Source organism: Thamnophis elegans, chromosome 16 (genome assembly GCF_009769535.1).
Source record: "Thamnophis elegans isolate rThaEle1 chromosome 16, rThaEle1.pri, whole genome shotgun sequence".
Lineage (NCBI taxonomy): Eukaryota > Metazoa > Chordata > Lepidosauria > Squamata > Colubridae > Thamnophis > Thamnophis elegans.
The window spans coordinates 35,295,849-35,319,188 of record NC_045556.1 but is presented as its reverse complement, the minus strand read 5'-3'; the positions used below and the strand labels follow the sequence as shown (position 1 = coordinate 35,319,188).

Sequence of the window (23,340 nt, the reverse complement as noted above, 5' to 3'; positions counted from 1 at the left end):
ACATCTGGACATGAATTCCCAACAAGCCGAGTGGAGAAGGGGCCTCGGAGGTCTTCTAGTCCAACCCCCTGATCAAGCAGGAGAATCTATATATCATTTCAGACAAGGAGCTGTGCAGTATCTTCTTAAAAACTTCCAGGAACACCCACAACTTCGGGAAGCGAAACAAAAAAAAACCCTCAATTTTCCCAGAACAAAAATTGATTTTAAAAAAAAAAACACCTAGAAATAGACTGCAATTCCAGGCGCCTTTCTCCCTGCTTCTCCTCCTCCTCTGAAGTTCATTAATTTTTACAATCCTTCCAAGCCAATCCCCAGCTTCTAAAGTCTCACAAAGGCTACACAACTCTAGCAAGGCATTATGTATATTATTAGGACTTTCCAGTGAATTAAAGCCATTTAGACTTGCGCTAGCTTTCAATTAGCGGGTTGTGTCTTTTTTTTTTTTTTGTTGGCAGCTGTCATCTCAGAGGTGCTTAAAGGAGACAATGCCCAGCTTCCAGCTCAAGCTGGTGTGTTCAGAGGCACACACCAAACTCGTGCAAAAATGAAAAAGAAACTTCAGCGGCCGAGCGGGCAAGCTTCCTGCTGGATTTTGCGAAGAGCGTTCGTGAAACACACAAATGCTTTTCGGTCTGTTATAAGCGCGTGCCATTTCAGCCGAGGGAAGAGATGGAATGAAGAACAGGGGAAAGTCCTTAAAGAGGAGGAATGGAAGCCAAAGGAGGCACGCGGAAAAAGACACCACCACCATCCAGCAACGCGCAAAGGAGAGCCACTTAGAAGAGAATATCCTAATCGGAAAAATTCCAGCACTATAACAGCCCAAACCTATTATTATTATTATTATTATTATATACTTTATTCATGGAACATGAAACTCAAGTCAAGTGAACATCCAAAAATGCTTCACAAATACCATTGACTGGTGCGAACGGTTGATATGGGTTGCTGCCAGCGTCCTAGGCATCAACCAAGTACCTTCTTAAGATGTATGATGTTCCAAATAGCGCAGTTTTTTGCAGTTCCTCTGGTGTTATTGCAGGAAGCTGCAATTTGTTGGTGTATCTTATAAAATTATTATTATTGTTGTTGTAGAATAAACTTTTTCTTCTCAACAGATGTCATTTGGAACCAAGGTGCTAATTCGCAGGACAGAACAGATCTTCCCTTCCCTGCTAAGCTTCCAATATTTGGGTGGTGGGGGGAAATAAACACCTTTATAAAGGTAGGGCTTAGAAACTTTACCAAAAAAAAACCCCACATTGTTATGAACAGAGTCAAGGGTGCAAATTAAAATTCTGGAGCTTCCAACGAAGGGAACCTCTCCGCTTAACTCAAAGAGTTCTTGAACAGACAAATCCTCCATTTACAAAATATTGTATTTTTGGGAGAGTCTAGAAAATATGGGCTCCGTAGAACTCCTAAGGATTCCCAAATTAAACAGCATGTTTTTCAACTCAAGGCGACCCGCCATGTCAGATCCACCTGTGTCTAAATAAATAAATCTAAAATTACTCTTACAGGTGCCAATTAGTTTGCCGCCCCTCATATTTCCAACATTTACACTCCGTCTTGCTTTTGCATGCAGTTAAAAGCAGTCTCCTGTTATTTTATCAATAATCTCAAAAACTATTTTTTTCTTCTTGGGGGGTGGGGGCAGGGGGAAGAGGAAGGTGATTGCATAGGATGCAATAGACAGTAATGACTAGGTTCAACTGAGAAATAAAGAGAGTGAGAGAGAGAAGGAAGGAAGGAAGGAAGGAAGGAAGGAAGGAAGGAAGGAAAGAAGGAAAGGGAGGGAGGAAATATGGAGAATTTAGGAAGGAAGGAAAAAAGGGAAAAGGAAGGAAGGAAGGAGAAAGGGAGGGAAGAAATATGGAGAGTGAAGGAAGGAAAGAGAAAAGGAGGGAAGGAAAGAAGGAAGAGAAAGGGAGGGAGGAGATATGGAGAATATAGGAAGGGAGGGAGGGAAAAGGAAGGAAGGAGAAAAGGAGGGAGGGAAGGAAGGAGAAAAGGAGGGAGGGAAGGAAGGAAGGAAGGAAAGAAAGAAAGAAGGGGGAGAAAGGGAGGGAGGAACTATGGAGAATATAGGAAGGAAGGAAGGAAGGAAAGAAGGAAGGAAGGAAGGAGGGAAGGAGAGAAAGGGAGGAGGAAATATGGAGAATTTAGGAAGGAAGGAAAGAAGGGAAAAGGAAGGAAGGAAGGAAGGAAGGAGAAAGGGAGGGAGGAAATATGGAGAAGGAAGGAAGAAAAGAGAAAAGGAGGAAAGGAAAGAAGGGAGAGAAAGGGAGGGAGGAAATATGAGAATATAGGAAGGGAGGGAGAGAGGGAAAGGAAGGAGAAAAGGAGGGAGGGAAGGAAGGAAGGAGAAAAGGAGGGAGGGCGGGAAGGATGGAAGAAAAGAAGGAAAGAAGGAAGGGGGAGAAAGGGAGGGAGGAAATATGGAGAATATAGGAAGGAAGAAAGGAAGGAAGGAAAGAAAAAGGGAAGGAAGTTTAAAACCTGAGCAAGGGAAAGCAAAAAGGGAGATTTCTCTTACTCATGCAGAAGGAAGGAGAGAAAAGAAGAATAATCTCATGCAATACCAAGCATGCAAAAAATAACAACTTTCTAACTAAAGAGTGCTTCATCCTTGACGAGGGCCACCCACTCAAATAAACCTGTCAACCTGTCAATATTCCACAGAGGTGAGACGAGGCTTTCATTTTCCCCCACCATCCCCTTAAGGATATCAATACTCACATTCCCAAACTTTCTGAAATTGCTCAAGCCCCTTTCTGGGAAGTTTTCCCCCTTTGCTGCTTAAAAAGCGCCAACGTATCTCTCGGTTGGCATCGCCAGCTCCAGACGCTTCCTTTCCACCCAGCCGAGTTTTAAACCACTGGCAAAGGAGATATTCGGCGAGAGGGGGCCGAGTTAGACGGAATGTTTCTGGTGTAAATGACTCAGAGCCAAAAAAAAAAAAAAAAAGGAACAAGCAAAATGAGAGAAGGGAGTCGAATAGAAAAAGGAGGGTAAACATACCAGGGTCTAAAATACCCCAACCTTTTCATTTCCCCAGCTCCAAAAATTTGTAAGGTGGGCTTGGAAACACCAGCGTGCAATTCCCCACGTTCGGCTTGGAAAGGATCAGCTGGCATTACTGGCAGTAAATATATTGCCAGGGCAGAGACTGGAATTAGGAGAGAGGATGGATTCCTTTAGCACCAGTTGAAACATAAACGGGGACGTCACAGGATTTTTCACTGGCTCGGTTTCAATTCCAACCAGGATCCCTTTAGATCAATCTCCACCTTTTCTTTCCACTTGCCTCATCTATCTATCTATCTATCTATCTATCTATCTATCTATCTATCTATCTATCTATCTATCTACTACCTACTACCTACCTACCTACCTACCTACCTACCTACCTACCTACCTACCTACCTACCTCTATCTCCCCCCCAGCACACCACAATGCTAACTCGAGGCACAAGGTAATATACAAAGATGACAAAAGCTCCATTATCAGCACATAATGCACTGTATTAGAAAACAGTTTATCACTTCTCCGGGGTTTGATTTAAAGAGAAAACACAACAGGTAAAACTCGCAGAAAAATTAATATAGGCTTTGGCAAGCGTTCCCCGCATAGACGCTCCAGCAAAAAAATCAACACCGGCCCAGTATTTTTTCTGCTCAGTGGGTTTTCCCTAAAGACTTAAATGTTAGGCATTCTGCTCTTTGCTTTCTCCTCTTCCCTTAACATTTCACACATGCATGAATGCACCGACTTTCGTCACGCCGACCGAGACAACGCCAAACAAACCTGGAGTTACACCCTCCGAGAAGTTAATAGAATTTTTTTTTAAATACGCAAATAACACAGAGGTCCCCGCAGTAGTGTGGCTACTTCGCCCCTTAGAAGGAACAACTTATAACTGTTAAGAGTCCAAGACTCGGCAGTCGGAAGGATGAAAATATGGCTTCAAAACAAAGTTTACGGCAGACAGCTCCTGCTATGAAAACCTTTTTTTTCAACTCTTAAATTGGCCTGCAAATAAAATCTTGGTTTCTTGGCCTCCGCTTTATCAACCTTAGATTTTCAGACAAGAATCTTTTTACCCCCCATTCCCTATTGGGGGAGAGAGAGAGATCAAAACCGCCGGATTGAAAGCTCCCCCCCAGACAGGGTGATGAAATCGTTATTTTGATTCACCCCTTTGTAAAAAAATAAATAAATTGGGAGTTGATTCGTGCAGCCTCTAAAAGCATTTTGGAAAGAACCAGGAGTTTCCCCCCCCCTAGAAAATAAAATAAAAATCTGAAGCAGCCGAGAAATTGGGGGGGGGGGGGCAAGAGGTGCTTTTTGCAGCGAGGATCTTCTCACCCCGGCAAGCACAACAAATTAAAACACCAGAGGGGATCCGGCGAATTCCTAGCTCAGCCACCCTCTGTAATTGTAATTGGCTCCCCTGTTACTCCATCAGAAGGAGAAAGGGAGGTTAAGGAAGACGGGAGGAAAAAAGGAAGTCAGCTGAATCCGTGGTGCTTTGATAGAAACACAGGAGGGAGGAGACGATGACACACACTTCCATTTTTCACTGCATTTCGCAAACAGGTTCCCAGACAAAAAACCGGGCGTGAAAAGAAAGCCAGCAAAACCGAACGAATTCGCAAGGATGTCTCGGGGACCTAAAAGATCACCAAATCAAAGATGGCTGCGGCTAGAAGCACAGCTTTTCCCAGGGATGAGGCGGGGAGGGGAGAAAGTCACTGGCCCTGTTTATCCAGGGAAGGGAAGGGAGAGGGGGGAGGCAGAATGAGGGTACCAGAGCAGCCGAGGGGCCTAGGTTGTTTTTTTTTTTGCTTTTTATTTTTGCTTTTTGTTTTTGTTTGTTTCCCCCCCCCCCACAAAAAAAAAAGCCGGGTTGCTCTTCCTACCTGTTTTCTCTTTGATCTCACACAGGACACTGAACAAAGCGGGTTTCATCCTATGGCAATTGAGAGCGTGCTTTCTGCAAAGAGAGAGAGAGAGAGAGAAAAGGAAGGGGAAATAAGCACCCAGGATAAAGCGGAGGAAAGAGGCATTAGCCCAAGTGGAGGAGTGAAGAGGCCACCCTTTCTTGTCCTAAGACTTTGGGGCACAGGGTGTGTGTGTGTGTGTCTTTTTAAGTACAAGCGGGGGGGGCCCTTTCTGCCTTAAAAAGAGGCACTTGAAAGAGAGCTCCGTGGTGGGAGAAGTTCAAAGAAGAAAGCAGAAAAGGTGAGGGACACGGGGAGAGGCCGCTAGGAACGACTACCTAGAGTTGGTGGGGAGGGGGGTGTCTCTCAGCTCTCCCCCCATCACCAATCCCCAAATCCAAAGCCACTCCTGGAAAATATCCCCCCACCCCGGCCCTTTCTTGGGGAAAAATAAATCACAGCTTGTCAAGCCAACTCTTCATCGGCAATTGTGATTTATGGGAAGGGAAGGAACTTCTAGAGTTCAACGCCGGGCTTCTTCTTCGGCGGGGCAGCCTGGTGAAAAGGGTTTCTAAATAAATTAATTAATTAAATGCAACTGCCCCGCACTCCTCTCTCAAGTTCCTCGGCAGGCCAATGTTTACTTAGAGCACCAAAAAATAAATAAAGCCCCTCTGGGAAGGAGAGAAGTGGAAGAGCAGAGGCCGAAGTGACTGGGACAGGTTTTTTTTGAGAATAGCAAGAACCCAGCCAGACGGGCCTCCTCTCCCAGCCTCCCAGTTTTCTAAAGAAAACACACGAGTTTGGGGGAGGCCCAGGACCCAGAGGGAGGGAGGGAGGGAGGCCAGCAGGCTTAATTTTTTTTCCTCTCCTCGCCTCCCCCACCTCTTTGAAAGAGCTCTGAGCAGCCATGCTTATAACTCAACTCCAGGCACTCCGTCCATAAACTAATAAACACATTCTGAGATCATTTCAACAAACAGACAGACAGAATCTCACCCCAATCTTTGGACAAACTTTGGAGTTGCTGTCAATCCCCCCCCCCTTTGCTTGTTTTTTTTTTTTTTTTGCTTGATATTTGGGGCTAGGTTGCGATGTTTACTTTAGAGAGTGTCCACTTTTTTGCTTTTTCTTTTTTTTTTAAAGCGGGGAGATGCAACTCCTTCAACAATCCAAGGATTGGACTGCTGTTTAGGGGCCCCAGGCTGTTTATCCCTCGGCCTTCCTTGGTATGTCTAACTAGAAGATGCAGAAGGTGGGGGGGGGGTTATTCCCCATCTTTCAAGACCACAGGTTGGGTTATTTGGAAGGAAGGAAGGAAGGAAGGAGAAAGGAATGGGAAGGAAAGAAGGAGATAGGAAGAAAGGAGAAAGATAGGAATGGAAAGGAAAGAAGGAAGGAAAGAAGGAAGGAAGGAAGGAAGGAGAAGGGAAATGAGAGGAAGGAAGGAGATAGGAAAGGAAGGGAGGGAGATAAGAAAGGAAGGAAGGAGATGGGAAGGAAGGAAGGAGAGAGAGATAGGAAGGGAAGGAAGGAGATAGGAAAGGGAAGGGAGGGAAGGAGATAGGAAAGGGAAGGAAGGGAGATAGGAAGGAAGGTCGGTAGGAAGGAAATAGGAAAGTAAAGGAAGGAGATGGAAGAGAAAGAAAGGAAGGAGATGGGGGAGGGAAGGAAGGGAGATAGAATGGAAAGGGATGGAAAGAGAAGGAAGGAAGCTCTGCTTGGGGATTATGGATTTGGGAAGGGGATCAATCCTAAATACACACACACACACACCACTTCAACACAGCAACATAACAACTGGCACTCTGGAGGGGATGCTAATCTGGGGTTTCTTTGGTTCACTCGGGGAGGTGGGGGTGCTGGGGATGTTAGTTAGAAGATATTCCATCTTCTCCCCTCTGGCTTCTCCGGGCTGCCTTTAAGAGAAGCAGCTTTAAATCCCAGCAGGACATTTCCAGGGGGCAGGCAAACAACAAGCAAGCCAGCAGAGCAAATAAATAAATAGCTTAGCGGATCAACAGTGTGTCTGTCTGTCTGTCTGTCTGCACACACAAAACACAACGCCCCAGACAATCACGCACACACACCCCTCCCAATCCCCGCACCCTCAAACCCCTGGCTGGTTCAAAAAAAGGACCAACTTTGCTTGCGCCTCGTCCAGGCTCTGGTCGGTGATGGTCATGATTTGGTGCAGGATGTCGCCAATGTCTTGCTTGCGGCCGTCGCCGTCGGCGCCCTCGTGCCCGTGGGGAGGTGGCAGAGCCATGCCCCCTTGCACCGCGTGGCTGGCCAGGTTCACGCCGGCCAGCGTCTGCAGCATCCGCGTCTGCTCGTCCATGCTGCCCGGTGGCGAGCGATCCGCACTTTGGGGGAAGGAAGGGGAGGTGATGGAGGGAGGGAAGGAGGAAGGAAGGAAGGAAGGAAGAAAAGGAAGGAGAAGAAGGGGAGGGAGGGAGGAAAGAGAAAGGAAGGAAAGAGAAAGAAGAAAGGAAAGAGGAAGGAAGGAAAAGAAGGGGAGAAAGGAAGGAAGAGGAAGAAAGGAAGAAGAGAAAGGAAGAAGGGGAGAAAGGAAAGAGAAAGGAAGGAAAGAGAAAGAAGAAAGGAAAGAGGAAGGAAGGAAAAGAAGGGGAGAAAGGAAGGAAGAGGAAGAAAGGAGAGGAAGAAGGAAGGAGAGAAAGGAAGAAGGGAGAAAGGAAGGAAAGAAGGAAGAAGAAGGAAAGAGGAAGGAAGGAAAAGAAGGGGAAGGAAGGAAGAGGAAGAAAGGAAGAGGAAGGAAGGAGAAGAAGGGGAGGAAGGAAGGAAGAGAAAGGAGGGGAGAGGAAGGAAAACAAGGGGAGAAAGGAAGGAAGGGGAGAAGAAAAGGGAGAAAGGAAGGAAGGGAGAGAGAGCTGGAGAAGCGAGGGCTTTTTGTGGGGGGGGGAGAGATGCAAGCAAAAAAAAGCAGTTCCTTGGCTGGCAAGCGGGCAAAGCAACGCAGGTGAAAGTAAATCTCAGCCCCCGCAAAGCCAGGCGCAGTTCCCGCTGCCGCTGGGGGTGGAGGGGGGGGGGGGGAGAAAGAAGGACGGAAGAAACAAAACAAAAAGAAAAGAAAAACCGCGGGGGAGGGAATGAAAGAGAGCGCGCCGAAAAGCTAAATCCCCGAGCCTGACATCGCTCCGGCTGGCGGCGGATCCCTGGCGCTCTCTCTCTCTCGCCTTTTCGCCCCTTGGCTCGATCACTCGCCCTCTTCTCTTTTTTTAAGTTCCCAAAAGCTCCAGCGGCGATCGGGGGGGTGCCGAGCCTCTGCAGAAGCAGCCGCGGGGAGTAGTGCGGGGTGGGTGGGTGGGGGGCTGGCGGAGAGAGAGAGAGAAGAGGGGGGGGGTCCTCCTTGGCTTGTTGCTTTTTTTTTGTTTTAAAGTCGCACGGTTTTTTTTCTCCTCCTCCTCCTTCTTCCTTCTTCTTCCTCGGCCGGCGGAGCGGCTCTCGGGCTGGGGGCGCGTCGTTTCTGAGCTGGGGGCTTTTCTTTCCTCCCCTCCCCTTCTTCGGAAGGCAGAAGCGGTGGGAGCGGAGGGGGAAGGCTCGCAAGGATCCCCTCTTCAAGAAGCAAGAAGCCCTTCTCTGGATGTCGGTGCGAGTGTCTCTCTTTTTCCTCCCTCTCTTCTTTTTCTCCTCCCTTCCTCCGATTTCTTTCTTTCTTTCCCTTTTTTCCCCCTTGGAAACAAAGGAGGAAGGCAGAGGGGGGAGGAGGGGGCGGCCCCCCAAAAGCGAGACCCCCTCCCTTAAAAAAAAAAAAGAAGGAAAAGGTTTTTCAAATCCTGGGAAAGTTACGACGCCGAGCCTGGTCCAGGGTTTTCTCTTCTCCTTTGGGGACCAAAAACCGAGCAGCAGCGGGTATCTGAGCGGGCATCCCCGGCTCTCAAGATGGGCCGCATTTACAAGCGGAGAGGAGTCGCCTTCTCCCCCAGGGAAGGAGGGAGGAGAGCAGGGGGAAGAAGAGTCGTCCTTCGGGCAGAGAGGAGGAGGAGGAGGAGAAGAAGCGGCCAAAGCATCACCAGCGATCCCGGAGTCTCGGTCCCGGCGGGGTCAAAGGCTGAGAGAAAGAGAAGGCGGGCAGGAGGAAAAGTTTGAACTTTGGAACAAGGCGAGAGAAAGGAAACAAAAGAAAGAAAAAGAAAAGAAAAAAAAGGAAGAAAAAAAGGAAGAGAAAGAAAAAAGAAGGAAGGAGGAGAGGGAAGAGAGGAAGAGGAAAGAGAGGGAAAGGGGGGGAATGGGGGAAGAGAAAAAAAGGTGGGGGAAGAAAAATAATACAAATAATAATTACAAGCTTCCCCTTAAAAAAGAAAGGGAAAAAAAAGAGCAGCCGGCTGGAATGGATGGGTCCGGCCGCTGTGTGTGTGTGTGGGTGCGTGCGTGCGTGCGTGTTTTGTGTTGTTTGATCGCCGTTGTGAGCGATTGACAGGCTGCCAATGCCGTTCACTCAGCCTTGCCGACGTGTCGCCCGGCGAAGGAGGCAAAGCGGCGGCCAGGAGAACCACCGGAGGGGATGGGGAGCCCCGCCCCTTTCCGGAGCCCCGCCCACCCCTGACCACGCCACGCCCCCCGGGGGGAACCGGGTCTGATCGCAGCCAAAGGATGGCTACCAAGCCCCTTCCTCTCCTCGCCCCTTGTTTTCCCCCCACTAAACAGTTACGTTGGAAGGGAGCCTTCGAGGTCATTTAGTCCAACCCCATGCTCAGGCAGGAGAGCCTAGACTAGGGACTCGAATCCCCGACCTTTCTGATCTTAGCCACTGAGCCACCTACCCGGGCAGGTGGGGGCTGCTTTTGCCCCGGCTCCCCTGAGTAAGGAGGAAGCCTCGCCCGGTTAAAAAAAGTTGCCCCTCCCCCCCCACACACACCTGGTCCACCTAAGCCCCGCCCCTTACCTGTACCCCCAACCAGGAACTCCGCCCCGTCTCCCAAGAGGAGCCGCCAAGCTGCCACATCGCTCCTCCCGCCACAGGCTTATATGGCCCGGCTTCCACGGAAGCCGGCCTTTTTATACGGGACCACGCCCCACCACGCCCTCAGGCCACGCCTACCCGCCTGCCCTTCCTACCTGTAAGGACGATTTTCTCCCCCTGCCCCGCCCTTCGGAGCGGGCCACGCCCTCTGTTGGCTCCACCCCCTCCTCTCTCTCTCGCCCTACAACCCCGCCTGCTTTGTGGCTGGCTCCTCCCACTAGGCCCCGCGCGTCACCCTTTCAGCCCCGCCCTCTCGAGGGCGTGGCTTGGTTGCTTTTTTTTCCGAGAGGCTGTCTTGTTGCCAAGGGAGAGAGGGGGAGGAGCCATGTGGATCATGTGGCCAAAAGGAGGACAGGCCGGGCACGCTCTCCCCGCTACTAGGCCTTGAGGCGATTTATGCCCGACGGACATTTTCTCCCCTCCCGACCCTAACGGGCGCAGAGGCGCCCTCGTTACAAAGGCAAAAAAAAAGCCCGCCCGTGTTTCCCCCCTCAGAAGGAATCGGCGGCGGGGCAGGCAGCGGTGTCCGAGGGAGGTCACAAAGCCGCTTCCCGCCAATCTGAGGCTGGCCAGGATGGAGGGAGGCGGAGCCTTAGAGGACGTTCGCCCGGCCCCGCCCCAACTCCGCGGCGTGGCTCGCCATTGGCGCGTTCGAACGGGACACGTGACGCGGGGAGGCGGAGGGCGGCGCGGCGCGGTTGCCATAGCGACGGTCGGTGTCTAGGCGCAGCCGGCCTCCTGGCATCCTTAACACGCGTCCGCCCTGGCTGCGTTCCCACGACCTCCATCCGCCCAGGCTCCACCCGGGGGGAAACCTGGCAATTTGGCAGCCTCTCCGCCTCCCGTCTCAGCTTGCAACCCAGGCGCCTTGCCCACCCGCCGGGCCCCGCTTGGCTTCGTCGGGGAGGCTCTCGCATCGCTGCCAGGGCAGGGATGCCCTTTGCCAGGGATGCCCCTTCCGCACGACCCGGCTTGCATGGTTACAGGGCGTCAGAATTCAAACCCAGGACTTGGGGACGCCGCCTCGACGTCCAGGAGGACCCAACCCATCATCCCCTGCCTGGCAGCCATGCCAAGTGCTGCAAAAGGCACGTGAGACGCCCCGCTTGCTGCCTGCTGCTCCGAAGAAACGCTCCGATTTGGGGTTCAACCCACCCAGAAGAAGCCTTGGAAATGAACGCTGATCTTTAAAACTATTAAATTGAAAACTTGCCCAGGATCCCCTCCTGCATCTCCCATTCATCGGGAGTCCTTTGAGCGGCTACTCAGAGGCAATTAATTCCCTTCTGGCGCTAGACCCGTTTTTTAAATTGGGATTTAAGGCATTCAAAGACAAAAACCAACAACGCACAAGGCCATTTCGGAGCTGCCAACTTTGCCATCCAACTTGCCCATCCTTGGCATGGCTTCTTCCTTCATGTGCCATTGTGTATTTTAAAATAAATAATAAATAAATAAATTCCTGCTTCTGCCAGATGAAATTTATATCCCGGCAACTCTTTTAACAATGTGGCATGTTGGACTGTAGTTATTTATGGAAATATATATAAATAAATATATATTCAACGTTCTGTTTACCATTATTTATTAATGCCATATTTAAAAATATTACGGTTGGAAATTTATTCCAATGCGCATTAGTAAATTACGCTTGTAATTCCTAATGCATTTTTAATTATGAATTTATTCCTGCTTCCTTTTATTTATGGTCGCAAATGGTTGCAGGGCTGCATATATAATTGGAGACACACTTTCATTAAGTATTCTTGGACATCGCGTGTTACAAAATATTAAGGGGGAGAGGGGGGTTGTTTCAAACAGAATTATAGGGAGCAACAATTCTTTCATTACCTCTCGGTCTTCATTCATCAGCTGGCCAAGAAGCAGCAACAACACATCACGCAAACTTTTGTGTTCCTAGAACAGCTTTTCCCAATTGGGTATCACCGAGATGCAGTTTAAAGTCGGGAATTGCAGTTCTGTCACATAGAGAGCTCACCGGGTGGTAGAAAGGAATGATAGGTTTCTGAACAATTATACCATTCATTAAAAAATAAATAAACAGGTTACAGGTGGGTGTTTACATTATCATAGAGAATACCTTTCTAATGGAGGTAAAGTCTTCGGAACTTGATGGAGGGTTGAGTCTGTTGCAGATAGTCCTCACCTTACGACCAAAATGTCTGCTGGGAGCAAGACAAGTTGTTAAGTGAGTTTTGCCCCCATTTTACGAGCTTTCTTGCCCCAGTGGTGAAGTGAATTCACTGCAGTTGTTAAGTTAGTAACACGGTTGTTAAGTGAATCTTGCTTCCCCATTGACTTTGCTTGCCAGAAAGGAGAAATCTAACAAAATGAAATTCAAGGGTGAAAAGATTCTACATTTAGGCAAGAAAAACGAAATGCACAGGAACAGTATAGGTGTTACCTTGCTCAATAGTAGTGACTGTGAGAGGGATCTTGGAGTCCTAGTGGACAACCATTTAAATAGGAGCCAGCCGTGTGCAGCAGCTGCCTAAAAAGCCAACACAGTTCTAGGCTGCATCAACAGAGGGATGGAATCAAGATCACATGAAGGGTTAATCCCACCTTATAAGGCCTTGGGAAGGCCACACTTGGAATAGTTTATCCAGTTTTGGTCGCCACGATGTAGAAAAGATGTAGGGACTCTAGAAAGTGTGCAGAGAAGAGCAACAAGGATGATTAGGGGACTGGAGACTAAAGCATATGAAGAATGATTGGAGGAACTGGATAGGTCTAGTTTAATGAATAGAGGGACTAGGGGAGACAGGATAGCAGTCTTCCAATATCTCTGGGGTTGCCACAAAGAGGAGGGGGACAACCTATTCTCCAGAGCACCAGAAGGCAGGACAAGAAACAATGGATGGAAACTAACCAAGGAGAGAAGCAATCTGGAATTAAAGAGAAATTTCCTGAGGGAACAATTAATGGGAAGTTGTGGTGACTGGCCCAAAGTCACCCAGCCAAATTTCATGGCTAAGGCAGGGCTAGAGAATTCGTGGTTTTTATTTGTAGACGTAGTAGCTTAACTATGGAATCCAACTAGCTTTCATTGTTAACACTGTCCCACAACAGCAATCTTTTGAGGGGTGGAATGGGCAGAGAGAGAGAGAGAGGAACTGGCCCCAAGTCACCCAGGCTGGTTTTGATTCCTCTAAAGGCAGGGCTAGAATTCCCAGTCTCCTGCTTTCTAGCCTCATGCCTTAACCTAGCCTAGACCCAAACTAGCTACTACACTTGCAGTGCAGGAGGAGAAAAGGTGATGTTAGTTGCACAACCACTAAAACATTTACCTAGATACAGGTGAGAGGTACCTGGGAAAGTTTGCCAGGGAGTGGTGAGGCAAGCCTGAACTTTCAAACAAGTTTTAAAAATAAATTAAGTAACCAGCTTGCAACCGGAAGATTTGCTACTTGGAAGAAAAACTCTGGAGTTAACTTTCCTCCTGCGTTGTCCTTAAAGCCTCTGCAGAGCAGCTACAAGGAGGATAGAGATAGTCCCAACCCTTGAGGATTAATGGGTGGGGGGAGCAGGGGCGGAGGCGTTTATTTTATTTGCTGCTTATGCTTTTTCCCCCTTACCCCAGGGACGATTCACGGAGGGGCTGCCCAATAAAACCCCATTCTTAGCCATTAAAAACCTAGACAAAAAATTAGGAAGTTTCAATTGGTGTTTTTGTTTAAAGGCTCCAAGGGAGCTTTTCTCCTCCTCCTCCTTCAGATTCTCAAATGAAGTAGTAGTTTTGGTTATGAAGGGAGAGGGAGGAGAGAGAGTGAGGGAGGGCAAGGGGGAGAAAGGGGTGGACCTGAGTTAAAACTTCACAGGGCATATAGTACTATGCCGTATGGCTATGCCTACCTTTTTAAATCTGGAAGTGAGGACCTGAGTGAAGACCTCAGTCTGAGAACTTTCTCCGTATAAGGGGGGAAGGGGAGAAAAAGGGAGAGAGAGAGAGAGATGTGACAGAGAGATGAAAGAGTGAGATGAAAGGTGTGTGTGTGTGTGTGTGAGAAAGAGAGAGATGGAAGAGAGAGAGAGGGAGAGAGAGAAAGAGGTGTGTGAGAGAGATGAGAGAGAAAGAGAGAGGTGTGTGTGTGAGAGAGAAAGAGAAAGAGATGAGAGAGAAAGAGATGAGAAAGATGAGAGAGAAAGAGAAGAGAGGTGAGTGAGAGAGAAAGAGATGAGAAAGAGAGAAGAGGTGTGTGTGTGAGTGTGAGAGAGAGAAAGAGATGAGAGAGAAAGAGAAGAGAGGTGTGTGAGAGACAGAGAAAAAAGAGATGAGAGAGAGAGAGATGAAAGAGGGAGCTAGAGAGGTGTGTGTGAGAGAGAGAAAGAGATGAGAGCAAAAGAGAGAGAGATGAAAGAGGTGTGTGTGTGTGTGTGTGTGTGAGAGAGAGAGAGAGATGGACATGAGAGAAAACTTCTACATATGAGGAACTGAGGGAAAATTAAATAGTAAATAATTTATAGATTTAAATGTAAGAGGCAAATACCTCAGATCTTGGTAAAGACATGGCTGTCTTTTGTTTCTCTCTGTGTTTTTGTTTTTAATGTGTTATTGTGTGTGTGTAAATGGACCTGAGTGAAGACTTCACAACATACAGTAGTTTTAGCTGATATCTATCCCTACTTCATGAGCATATGAGGACCTGAGTGAAGACTTCATGGTGGACAGTAATTTATCTTTAGTGGAGAGAGAGAGAGAGAAAGAGAGAGAGAGAGACGGACCTAAGTTAAGACTTCACAATGCAAAGTACTGCGGTTTATATCTATGCCTATCTATTTAGGCTGCATACGAGGACCTGAGTGAAGACTTCACAGCGCATAGAAGTTTATATCTTCAGAGTGGGCGGGGGGGGGGGGAGAGAGCGGGCTTGTTGGGAAAGAACCGGCATGGAGACCCCACTGCGAAGCAGAAATTTCTACCTCAGAAAGTACGAAGTGTGTGAATGTTTAGGTATTTGATTGTGTGTGTGTGTGTGTGTATATAGATGGAGATACATAAGTGAACAGCTCGTCATAGTACTGTAGCTTTTATCCGTCTTGATAATCTATACCAGAGAACCTGAGTGAAGCCCGCGTGGAAAAATAAATTCCTACACCCGAGGTGCTAAATGACTTCTTGCACAACACACACACACACATATGTTTGAATCCAAAGACACGGAGAGCATTAGGACCCGGCGGGCCTTTCCTGCCGCCGCCGCCTCTCCTAACGCAGGCGGCGCCTTTATGGCTGCCCCTCTGTTTTCACCCCCGCCCTCCGCGAAGCGCATGCGCACGCGCGCACATCCCGGCCGGCGGCCTCTGCTAGACTCTTTCCTCCCCCCCACCCGCGAGTTTCCGGCCAGTTCCGAATGGCGGCAGTAGTACTTCCGGGTCGTCGCGTCCGTGGCTGAACCCGGCGGCGTTGCCCGGGACTCCGTGAAGCGATACCCCCCCCCCCACGCCGGCACACACGCCCCACGCCTGAGGGGGGGGACACGGGGACGGTAACGACGGCGGCGCCCGCTCGGCCCGTAAGTCCAGATCGGGCCTCGCCTCCTCCTCCTGGACTCCAGGTCCCATGGTGCGTGGATCAGGGAGGAGGGAGGAGGATGGATCGCCCTTTTGGGGGAGTGGGGGATACTTGGGGAGGGGATTTGGGGGGAGGGGTGTAGAGGGGCCCCTATTTCCCCCCCACCTACCCATCCCCCACCACTACCCATCCTCCACTTAGCCATCTACCCATCCCCCATCTACCCATCCCCCACAACTACCCATCCCCCACAACTACCAGAGGGTCTCCATACCCCATTGGTCGTGTGGAGGGGGGGGCTGGTTGTAGCCATCCTTTCCTACCCATCCCAACTATAGCAAGCATGGGGAGGGTCTCTCTCTTTCCCCCCTTTCCCAAATCTTTCCCCCCTCCCCTTTTTGGATCATAAACCCTCGACCCCCATTCCCTCCCCTGCATGAGTCTCCCCCTCTTCCCATGCTGGTATAGGGACCTGGTGGCTCAGCGGCTAAGATGCTGGACGTCGATCAGAAAGGTCGACGGTTCGAATCCCTGGCGCCACGTAACGGAGGGAGCTCCCGTGACTTGTCCCAGCTTCTGCCAACCTAGCAGTTCGAAAGCACGTTAAAAAATGCAAGGAGAAAAATAGGGACCACCTTTGGTGGGAAGGGAACAGCGTTCCGTGCGCCTTCGGGCGTTGAGTCATGCCGGCCACATGATCACGCAGATGTCTTCCGACAGCGCTGGCTCTTGGGCTTTGAAACGGAGATGAACACCACCCCCTAGAGTCAGGAACGACTAGCACATATGTGCAAGGGGACCCTTTACTTTTTACCTTTCCCATACTGTCCCAAGAGGCAGCTGATTTCAACCCCCAGGCCAGCTGCAACCCTTTTTGACAATTTCTGGACTTCAGCTCCCAGAATTCCTGCTCCCTCCTTGTCACTGCAGGAATTCTGGGAGTTGAAGTCCACAGGTTGTCAAAAAGGGTTGCAGCTGGCCTAGACTCTCCTTTATTTGCAGGGATGGAAGGGAAGGTGGAGCACCTTATTCCAGACAGGGACTTTGACTCCCAAAACCTGACCCTTTCCACAGACATCCCAAGGCTGCCCTTTGACCCTGAGGGTCTCTGCCATGGCTTATTGGGTTAGGGTGAGGGTTAGGGTTAGAGTTAGGGTTAGGACAGTCCTGTCCCCTGCCTCTTTTTCCGCATCCCAAGAAAATGGGTTCATTCTTCCTCCCCTGTTCCTTGTTGTTGACTTCCCTGGGCCACTGTGATGCAAAATAAGTGAAAGGAGGAGGAGCCAATATGCTAATGTGTTGCTGTTGTTGTTTATTTGCAGTACCAGAAATGTCAACTGCTCAAACCCATTTTGCTGTCTCTCAAACCTTTCCCTAAGGCGACCCCATTATTTTACCCAGGGTTGGAGATTTGTATGCAAGAAGCATACGTTTTATCAAAACTTAAAAAGAGTCCGTGGCATCTCTTTTTTTTAAAAAAAAAAAATCAAATCCTCCCCTTCCCTAAATTGGAGCCTGGTTGGTTTCGAGTCCTGTTCACTTTGGGGGTGTGAATTGTGGCAGAAAAATGATCCTGCGACAAAACCCGGGATACTGGAGTCGCCTATTGATCTAATATTGATGTGAAATTGACGGGAAGTAGGGGAAACGCGTCGTTAAAAACCTGCTTTTCTTAAAATGCTTCCTTGTTTTTTCCTTATTTGGAATAGAGGATATTGATCTGATTCAGCCTTCCTCAATTTGGGACTCTCCAGCCCCACTTTGAAATATAGAATAACAGAGTTGGAAGGGACCTTGGAGGACTAGTCCAACCCCAGCCTAGGCAGGAAACCCTATACCATTTCAGACCAGTAGCTGTCCAGTCTCTTCTTAATAACTCCCAGTGTTGGAGCATTCACAACTTCTGGAGGCAACTTCTGTTCCACTGATTAATTGTTCTCACTGTCAGGAAATTTCTCCTCAATTCTAAGTTGCTTCTCACCTGGATTACTTTCCACCCATTGCTTCTCGTCCTGCCTTCAGATGCTTTGGAGAATAGCTTGACTCCCTCTTCTTTGAGGCAGCCCCAAAGAGAGATATTGGGACACTGTTATCATGTCACCCCTAATAGTTTTCATTGGGGTTTGGTATTTTTATTGGTTGTGAGTCATCTTTTAGTTGTCTAGAATCCTTTTTTTCTTTTTCTTTTTTATGTCTGAGTCGTTTTTCTGTTATTAATTGCAATCCACCAAGGGTTCTTAAGGAGGCTTTGAAATGGAGTTAAATATATTTTCTTAAAAAATGATGGTGAAGCATCCTAGCTAATTCAAATCTCTTCTCAGTCCATCCCATCACCCATAATAATTTAACGGTCTGTTTGTGGGTTTTGAGATCCACTTTTGTAGCTTTGGTTATTTCTAGAGTTTGAACAGCAGAAGTCGGTTTAAATGTTCTTACACCAAGTTCTCACCTTGCACTGTGATTGTGACTGGCTCGAGGCATGGCGTGAGTTTACCTGAGAGTACCTTCCCGTTATCCTTTATCCATCTTTAAAGTGAGCCAAAACCTGTCCTAGTTTCTGTTGTTTTGGAGGGCCGTAGAAGGCCCAGACAAGAATGGCTGGCTGAGGAATTAATTAAGTTAGTTAGTTTGTCAAACATGTCCAAGAGGTATAAGTATAAACATGGACATGAACACAGGAAATGGGGACAAATAAATGGGGACAGTCGGACAGGGACAGAAGGCACGCTGGTGCGCTTATGCACACCCCCTTTACGGATCTCTTAGGAATGGGGTGAGGTCCACAGTGGACAGCTTAAGGTTAAAGTTTTGGGGGGTTGAGGAAGTAACAACGGAGTCAGGTAGAACATTCCAGGCGTTGACCACTCTGTTGCCGAAGTCGTATTTCCTGCAATCGAGTTTGGAGCGCTTTACCTTGAGTTTGTATCTATTGTGTTATTGTGGTTGAAGCTGAAGTAGTCCTTGACAGGTAGGATGTTGTAGCAGACAATTTTGTGTGCTGTGCTTAGATCGTACAAAATTTCGAGCCTGGTGGCGTAAGGGATTCTATTGTGAGCAGATGAGCGGAGGACTCTTCCCGCGAAATACCTCTGGACTTCTTCGATCGTATTAATGTCCGATATACAGTGTGGATTCCAGGTGGACAAGCTGTATTCGAGGATTGGCCTGGCAAAGGCTTTGCATGCCCTAGTTAGCAGTACAGTGTTACCGGAGAAGAAGCTTCACAAAAGAAGGTGCGGAAGTCCAGAAAATCTTCAAATTGCCATGGCTGGAGACCCTGCTGTAGAAGGTGCTATACGCCTCTGGTAGTGAAACAGCCAAAATAATGGCAGATCAAATGGTTGGTGCAAATGCAAATCATGTTTGCCGCCATCCACGTTTCTGGGGATAGGATCCGATCGCCGTGATGTCACTCTGTCAACCGTTGCTGGTAGCCTCAGCGTAACATTGTTTTGTTCCATGGCTGTTGCTGAGAAACCATGGGCAAAGGTGGGATGGTAAGCAAAATAATTTCAAACCTGATTTCCTTTTTCCGCCCACATGTGTGTTTCTGGCCTTGAACTCTGAAGGAGGAGGAAGCTCGCCTGCTTTGAATAGGACAGAACGATGCGTGGGCTCCGTTTGCCTCCATTTAAACTCTTTTGCATGTCTTTCAGCTGGATCCGGGATGCTTCCACAGTTTTTTCAGTTCCACAGAGAGCAACAGCAATTGCACTCAGCTGTATATCCCGCTTCACGGTGCTTTTGCAGCCCTCTCTAAGCGGTTGACAGAGTCAGCCTCTGGACCCCAACAATCTGAGTCCTCATGTTACCCACCTCGGAAGGAGGGAAGGCTGAGTCAACCTGGAGCTGGTCAGGATCAAACTGCTGGCAATCGGCAGAATAAACCTGCAATATTGCATTCTGACCACTGCACCAGGCTGATAGATGGATGGATGGATGGATGGATGGATGGATGGATAGATAGGGATAGATAGATAGATAGATAGATAGATAGATAGATAGATAGACAGACAGACAGACAGACAGACAGACAGATAATAGAAGACAGACAGATCAATAGATAATAGAAAGAAAGATGGATGGATGGATGGATGGATGGATAGATAGATAGATAGATAGATAGATAGATAGATAGATAGATAGATAGATAGATAGATAGATAGATAGGGATGGATGGATAGATAGATATGGATGGATAGATAGACAGATACATAGATAATTGGATGGATGGATGGATAGATAGATAGGGATGGATAGAGGGATGGATGGATGGATAGATAGATAATAGAAGACAGACAGATCGATAGATAATAGAAAGATGGATGGATGGATGGATGGATGAATGGATAATAGAAGAGACAGACAGATAGATTGATAGATAATAGAAAGATAGATAGAGAGATAGAGAGAGAGATAATTGGATGGATGGATGGATGGATGGATAGATAGATAGATGATAGGGATGGATGGATAGATAGATATGGATGGATGGATAGATAGATAGCTAATTGGATGGATGGATAGATAGATAGATAGATAGATAGATAGGGATGGAAAGATGGATGGATGGATAGATAGGGATAGATAGATAGATAGATAGATAGATAATAGAAGACAGACAGATCGATAGATAATAGAAAGATGGATGGATGGATGGATGGATAATAGAAGAGACAGACAGATCGATAGATAATAGACAGAAAGAAAAGATAGATAGATAGATAGATAGATAGATAGATAGATAGATAGATAGGGATGGATAGATGGATGGATACATAGATAGATAATAGAATAGAATAGAAGCACTTAGGCTTATATCCCGCTTCACAGTGCTTTACAGCCCTAAGTGGTTTACAGAATCAGCCTCTCCCCCCCCCCCGCCCCCCAAACAATCTGGGTCCTCATTTTCCCCACCTTGGAAGGAGGGAAGGTTGAGTCAACCTGGTGACATTTGAACTGCCGAACTGCAGCTAGCAGTCAGCTGAAGTAGCCTGCAGCATTTGATCACTCCAGCTGTTGTCGTGTTTTTTTTCTCACCGATTATTATACATTTATCCGCTGTCAATAAGGCAAATCGGTTGTTTTTTATGGTAAGGATGCAACTTGTTCTTCACCAAAATCGAACTAGTTCGAGTTCGATCCTAGGTAGAGGCAGATGTAGGGTCTCCTGCTTGGGCAGGGGGTTGGACTAGATGACCTGCAAGGTCCCTTCCAACTCTAACAAGTCCTTTAAGCCTAAACTCAACCTGTGAAACCAGCCTGGATATCTAGGTTGAACCAGCCTGGATATCTAGTGCCCACCTAGTTTTTCACAGTTATGACCATTGCAGTGGTCATGTGATCCCCATGGCCACGTGACCAAAATTCAGAAGCTTGGCGACTGGCTCGTATTTATGACGGTTGCGCTGTCCCATGGGGAGGCGTGTGTCACGCGATCCCCTTTTTACGACCGTCCGACGAGCAAAATCAAGGGATCATGTCAACAACCCTTATTACTAGCTTAGCAACGGTAGCGATTCACTTAAGAACCGCAGGAAGAGAGGCCGTAAAACGGGGCAAACCTCTTCTTGCTTAGCAAGAGGCATTTGGGGTTCGACCTCAACGGTGGTCGTTAAGTCGAGGACCAGCTGCCGTTTGAAAGTTTACGGTGGATAGTTTCATTCTGCTCAACTGTTTGGCCAACTAGAATAGATCCATTAAATGTTCTTTTGTAAGAACAGAACTTGCCTCCAGAAGTTGTGAATGCCCCAACAGTGGAAGTCTTTAAGAAGATGTTGGATAGCCCTTTGTCTGAAACGGTATAGGGTTTCCTGCCTGGGCAGGGGGTTGGACTGGAAGACCTCCAAGGTCCCTTCCATTACACCCCTCAGACAGGGTCCGCAACTTGGGAGTCCTCCTGGACCCACAGCTGACTTTTGAACACCATTTATCAGCTGTGACCAGGGGGGCATTTGCCCAGGTTCGCCTGGTGCACCAGTTGCGCCCCTACCTGAACCGGGAGGCTCTCACAACAGTCACTCGTGCCCTTGTGACCTCTAGACTGGAATACTGCAACGTGCTCTACATGGGGCTGCCCTTGAGGAGTATTTGGCGACTTCAGCTAGTCCAGAATGCAGCCGCGTGAGCGATTGTGGGTGCACCTCGTTTCACCCACATAACACCTATCCTCCGCGAGCTGCACTGGCTACCTGTCGATCTCCGGATACGCTTCAAGGTGCTACTTGTCACTCATAAAGCCCTCCATGGTAGTGGATCTGGGTACTTGAGAGACCGCCTACTGCCAATTACCTCCACACGACCTATTAGATCTCACCGATTGGGCCTCCTCCGGGTTCCATCTGCGGGTCAATGCCGACTGGCGACCACGCGGAGGAGGGCCTTCTCGGTGGCAGCTCCGACCCTATGGAACGATCTCCCCGTGGAGATTCGTACCCTCACCACTCTCCAGACCTTCCGCACAGCCATCAGAACCTGGCTAGCCCGCCAGGCCTGGGGCTAAGATTGTACCCTCCCGAATGGTATGAATGTTGTGTTTTCTTTTAATTATGTGTTATCGTCTATGTAAAAGTCTGTTTCCCCTTTTTCCCTTTCGGATGTGAGCCGCCCTGAGTCCCCCCAGGGAAAAGGGTGGCATACAAATAAACTCCTGAATCCTGAATCTCTGCTATTGTATTATCGTACATCGTACAATAATACAATACAATATTGTATTATTGCTATTGTATTATTGTACAAATGTGGTGGCACAGCATAACATCGAAATCCGGTCCGTGTTAAAATCATAAAAGCCTGAAAGAAGGAAGAGTGAGAGACTTCAAAATTGCAGCTGAATCAAAAAGAGAGAGAGAGAGAGGGAGAGAGATGCTGCATTTAATATTAAAAAAAACACCACCCCAAAATCAACAAACACACAATTCCCCCCTCCCGTTCCGAGCAATATTGGAATGAAAAATGGCATCGTTTTGTCATCTGCTCCAATTGATGTTCCACTCTCTTCGCGGTGACAGCCAAAAAGGCCCACAGGTGCCATATAAAGAGGTGACCAAGTTGTCATATTTCATTTAGGCGTCCCTCTGCAAAGGCATAATTACCTAATTAGGTTGTTAATTAGGAGATTAGCATTTCGCTCTATTGATAGAATGCTCTTTGCAGGCAGGAGTCGGGAAAACAGATTTGTTGGTCTAATTTATAAGTGTGGTGGTTTCTTCCCTTCCCCCCCTCTATCCCCCCCTCCCCCCAATACTTAATTGGCTTAAAATATTCAGGGAGAATAATTCTGCCTTCTCGGAGTGGGGAGTATTTTTTTCTTGAGACCCCGACGTTTAGGCATTGAAGCCATGGTGAAGCTGGTTGGCCTTCTCCAGTTGTCTGCCTGGAAGACACCCAAGTTGGAGAAGAAGGATAGAGCTGATTTGCTAAGATTTCTTTCATAAAAATATCTCCTTCTTCTCCTCTTTCACCTTCTCCCTCTTCCTCCTCTTTTTCTTCTCTACCACCATTATTTCTTCTTCTTTTTCTTCCCCCTTCTTCTCCCTTTTCTTCTTTCCCCTCCTCCTCTCCTCCCCCTCCTCCTCCTTCTCCTCTTTCACCTTCTCTCTCTCCCTGCTCCTCCTCTTCTTCTCCTCCTGCTCCTCCTCCTTCTCTACCACCATTATTTCTTCTTCTTCCCTCTCCTCTTTCACCTTCTCCCTCTCCTTCCTCCTCTTCCTCCTTCTCCTTCTTTTCTACCAGTATTATTCTTCTTCTTCCTCTTCTCCTCCTCCTCCTCATCCCCCCCTTCCAGACTGGAGAAGGATAAAGGTGATTTATTAGGATTCCTTTCATAATAACTTCTTCCTCTTTCTCCTTCTTCTTTCCTCATCTTCTT

General features: G+C 48.1%; 2 protein-coding genes and 1 long non-coding RNA gene across 4 annotated transcripts in view; 1 reads left to right on the top strand and 2 right to left on the bottom strand.

Moving 5' to 3' along the window:
• Positions 1 to 4,106: 4,106 nt before the first annotated feature.
• PBX3 (PBX homeobox 3) lies at positions 4,107 to 7,387 on the bottom strand. The gene is made up of 3 exons (XM_032233234.1): positions 7,095 to 7,387; positions 4,930 to 5,003; positions 4,107 to 4,120 (listed from the first exon to the last, which is right to left on the bottom strand). The coding sequence occupies exons 1-3, from the start codon at positions 7,289 to 7,291 to the stop codon at positions 4,107 to 4,109; spliced, it is 285 nt and encodes a 94-aa protein (XP_032089125.1). The 5' UTR covers positions 7,292 to 7,387.
• A 982-nt stretch (positions 7,388 to 8,369) lies between these two features.
• On the bottom strand, positions 8,370 to 9,994 carry LOC116519564. The gene is made up of 2 exons (XR_004256658.1): positions 9,857 to 9,994; positions 8,370 to 9,061 (listed from the first exon to the last, which is right to left on the bottom strand). It is a non-coding gene; the product is annotated as an uncharacterized LOC116519564 (long non-coding RNA).
• Positions 9,995 to 15,291: 5,297 nt separating this feature from the next.
• MAPKAP1 (MAPK associated protein 1) overlaps positions 15,292 to 23,340 on the top strand; it is a 127,132-nt gene continuing 119,083 nt past the window's right edge. For both annotated transcript variants that reach the window (XM_032233326.1, XM_032233325.1), the window contains exon 1: positions 15,292 to 15,521. In XM_032233326.1, coding sequence (XP_032089217.1) covers positions 15,519 to 15,521 — 3 coding nt within the window. In that variant the 5' untranslated portion in view covers positions 15,292 to 15,518. The remainder of the gene's footprint in view (positions 15,522 to 23,340) is intronic.

What these genes read in the sequence shown, in the direction of transcription:
- PBX3 (XM_032233234.1), bottom strand. Translation starts at nt 7,291, where the DNA reads ATGGACGAGCAGACGCGGATGCTGCAGACGCTGGCCGGCGTGAACCTG. An exon ending in CTGGACGAGGCGCAAGCAAA is followed by an intron (nt 5,004 to 7,094) that starts GTTGGTCCTTTT and finishes CTCTCTTTGCAG; the next exon opens with AAAGCACGCTCTCAATTGCC.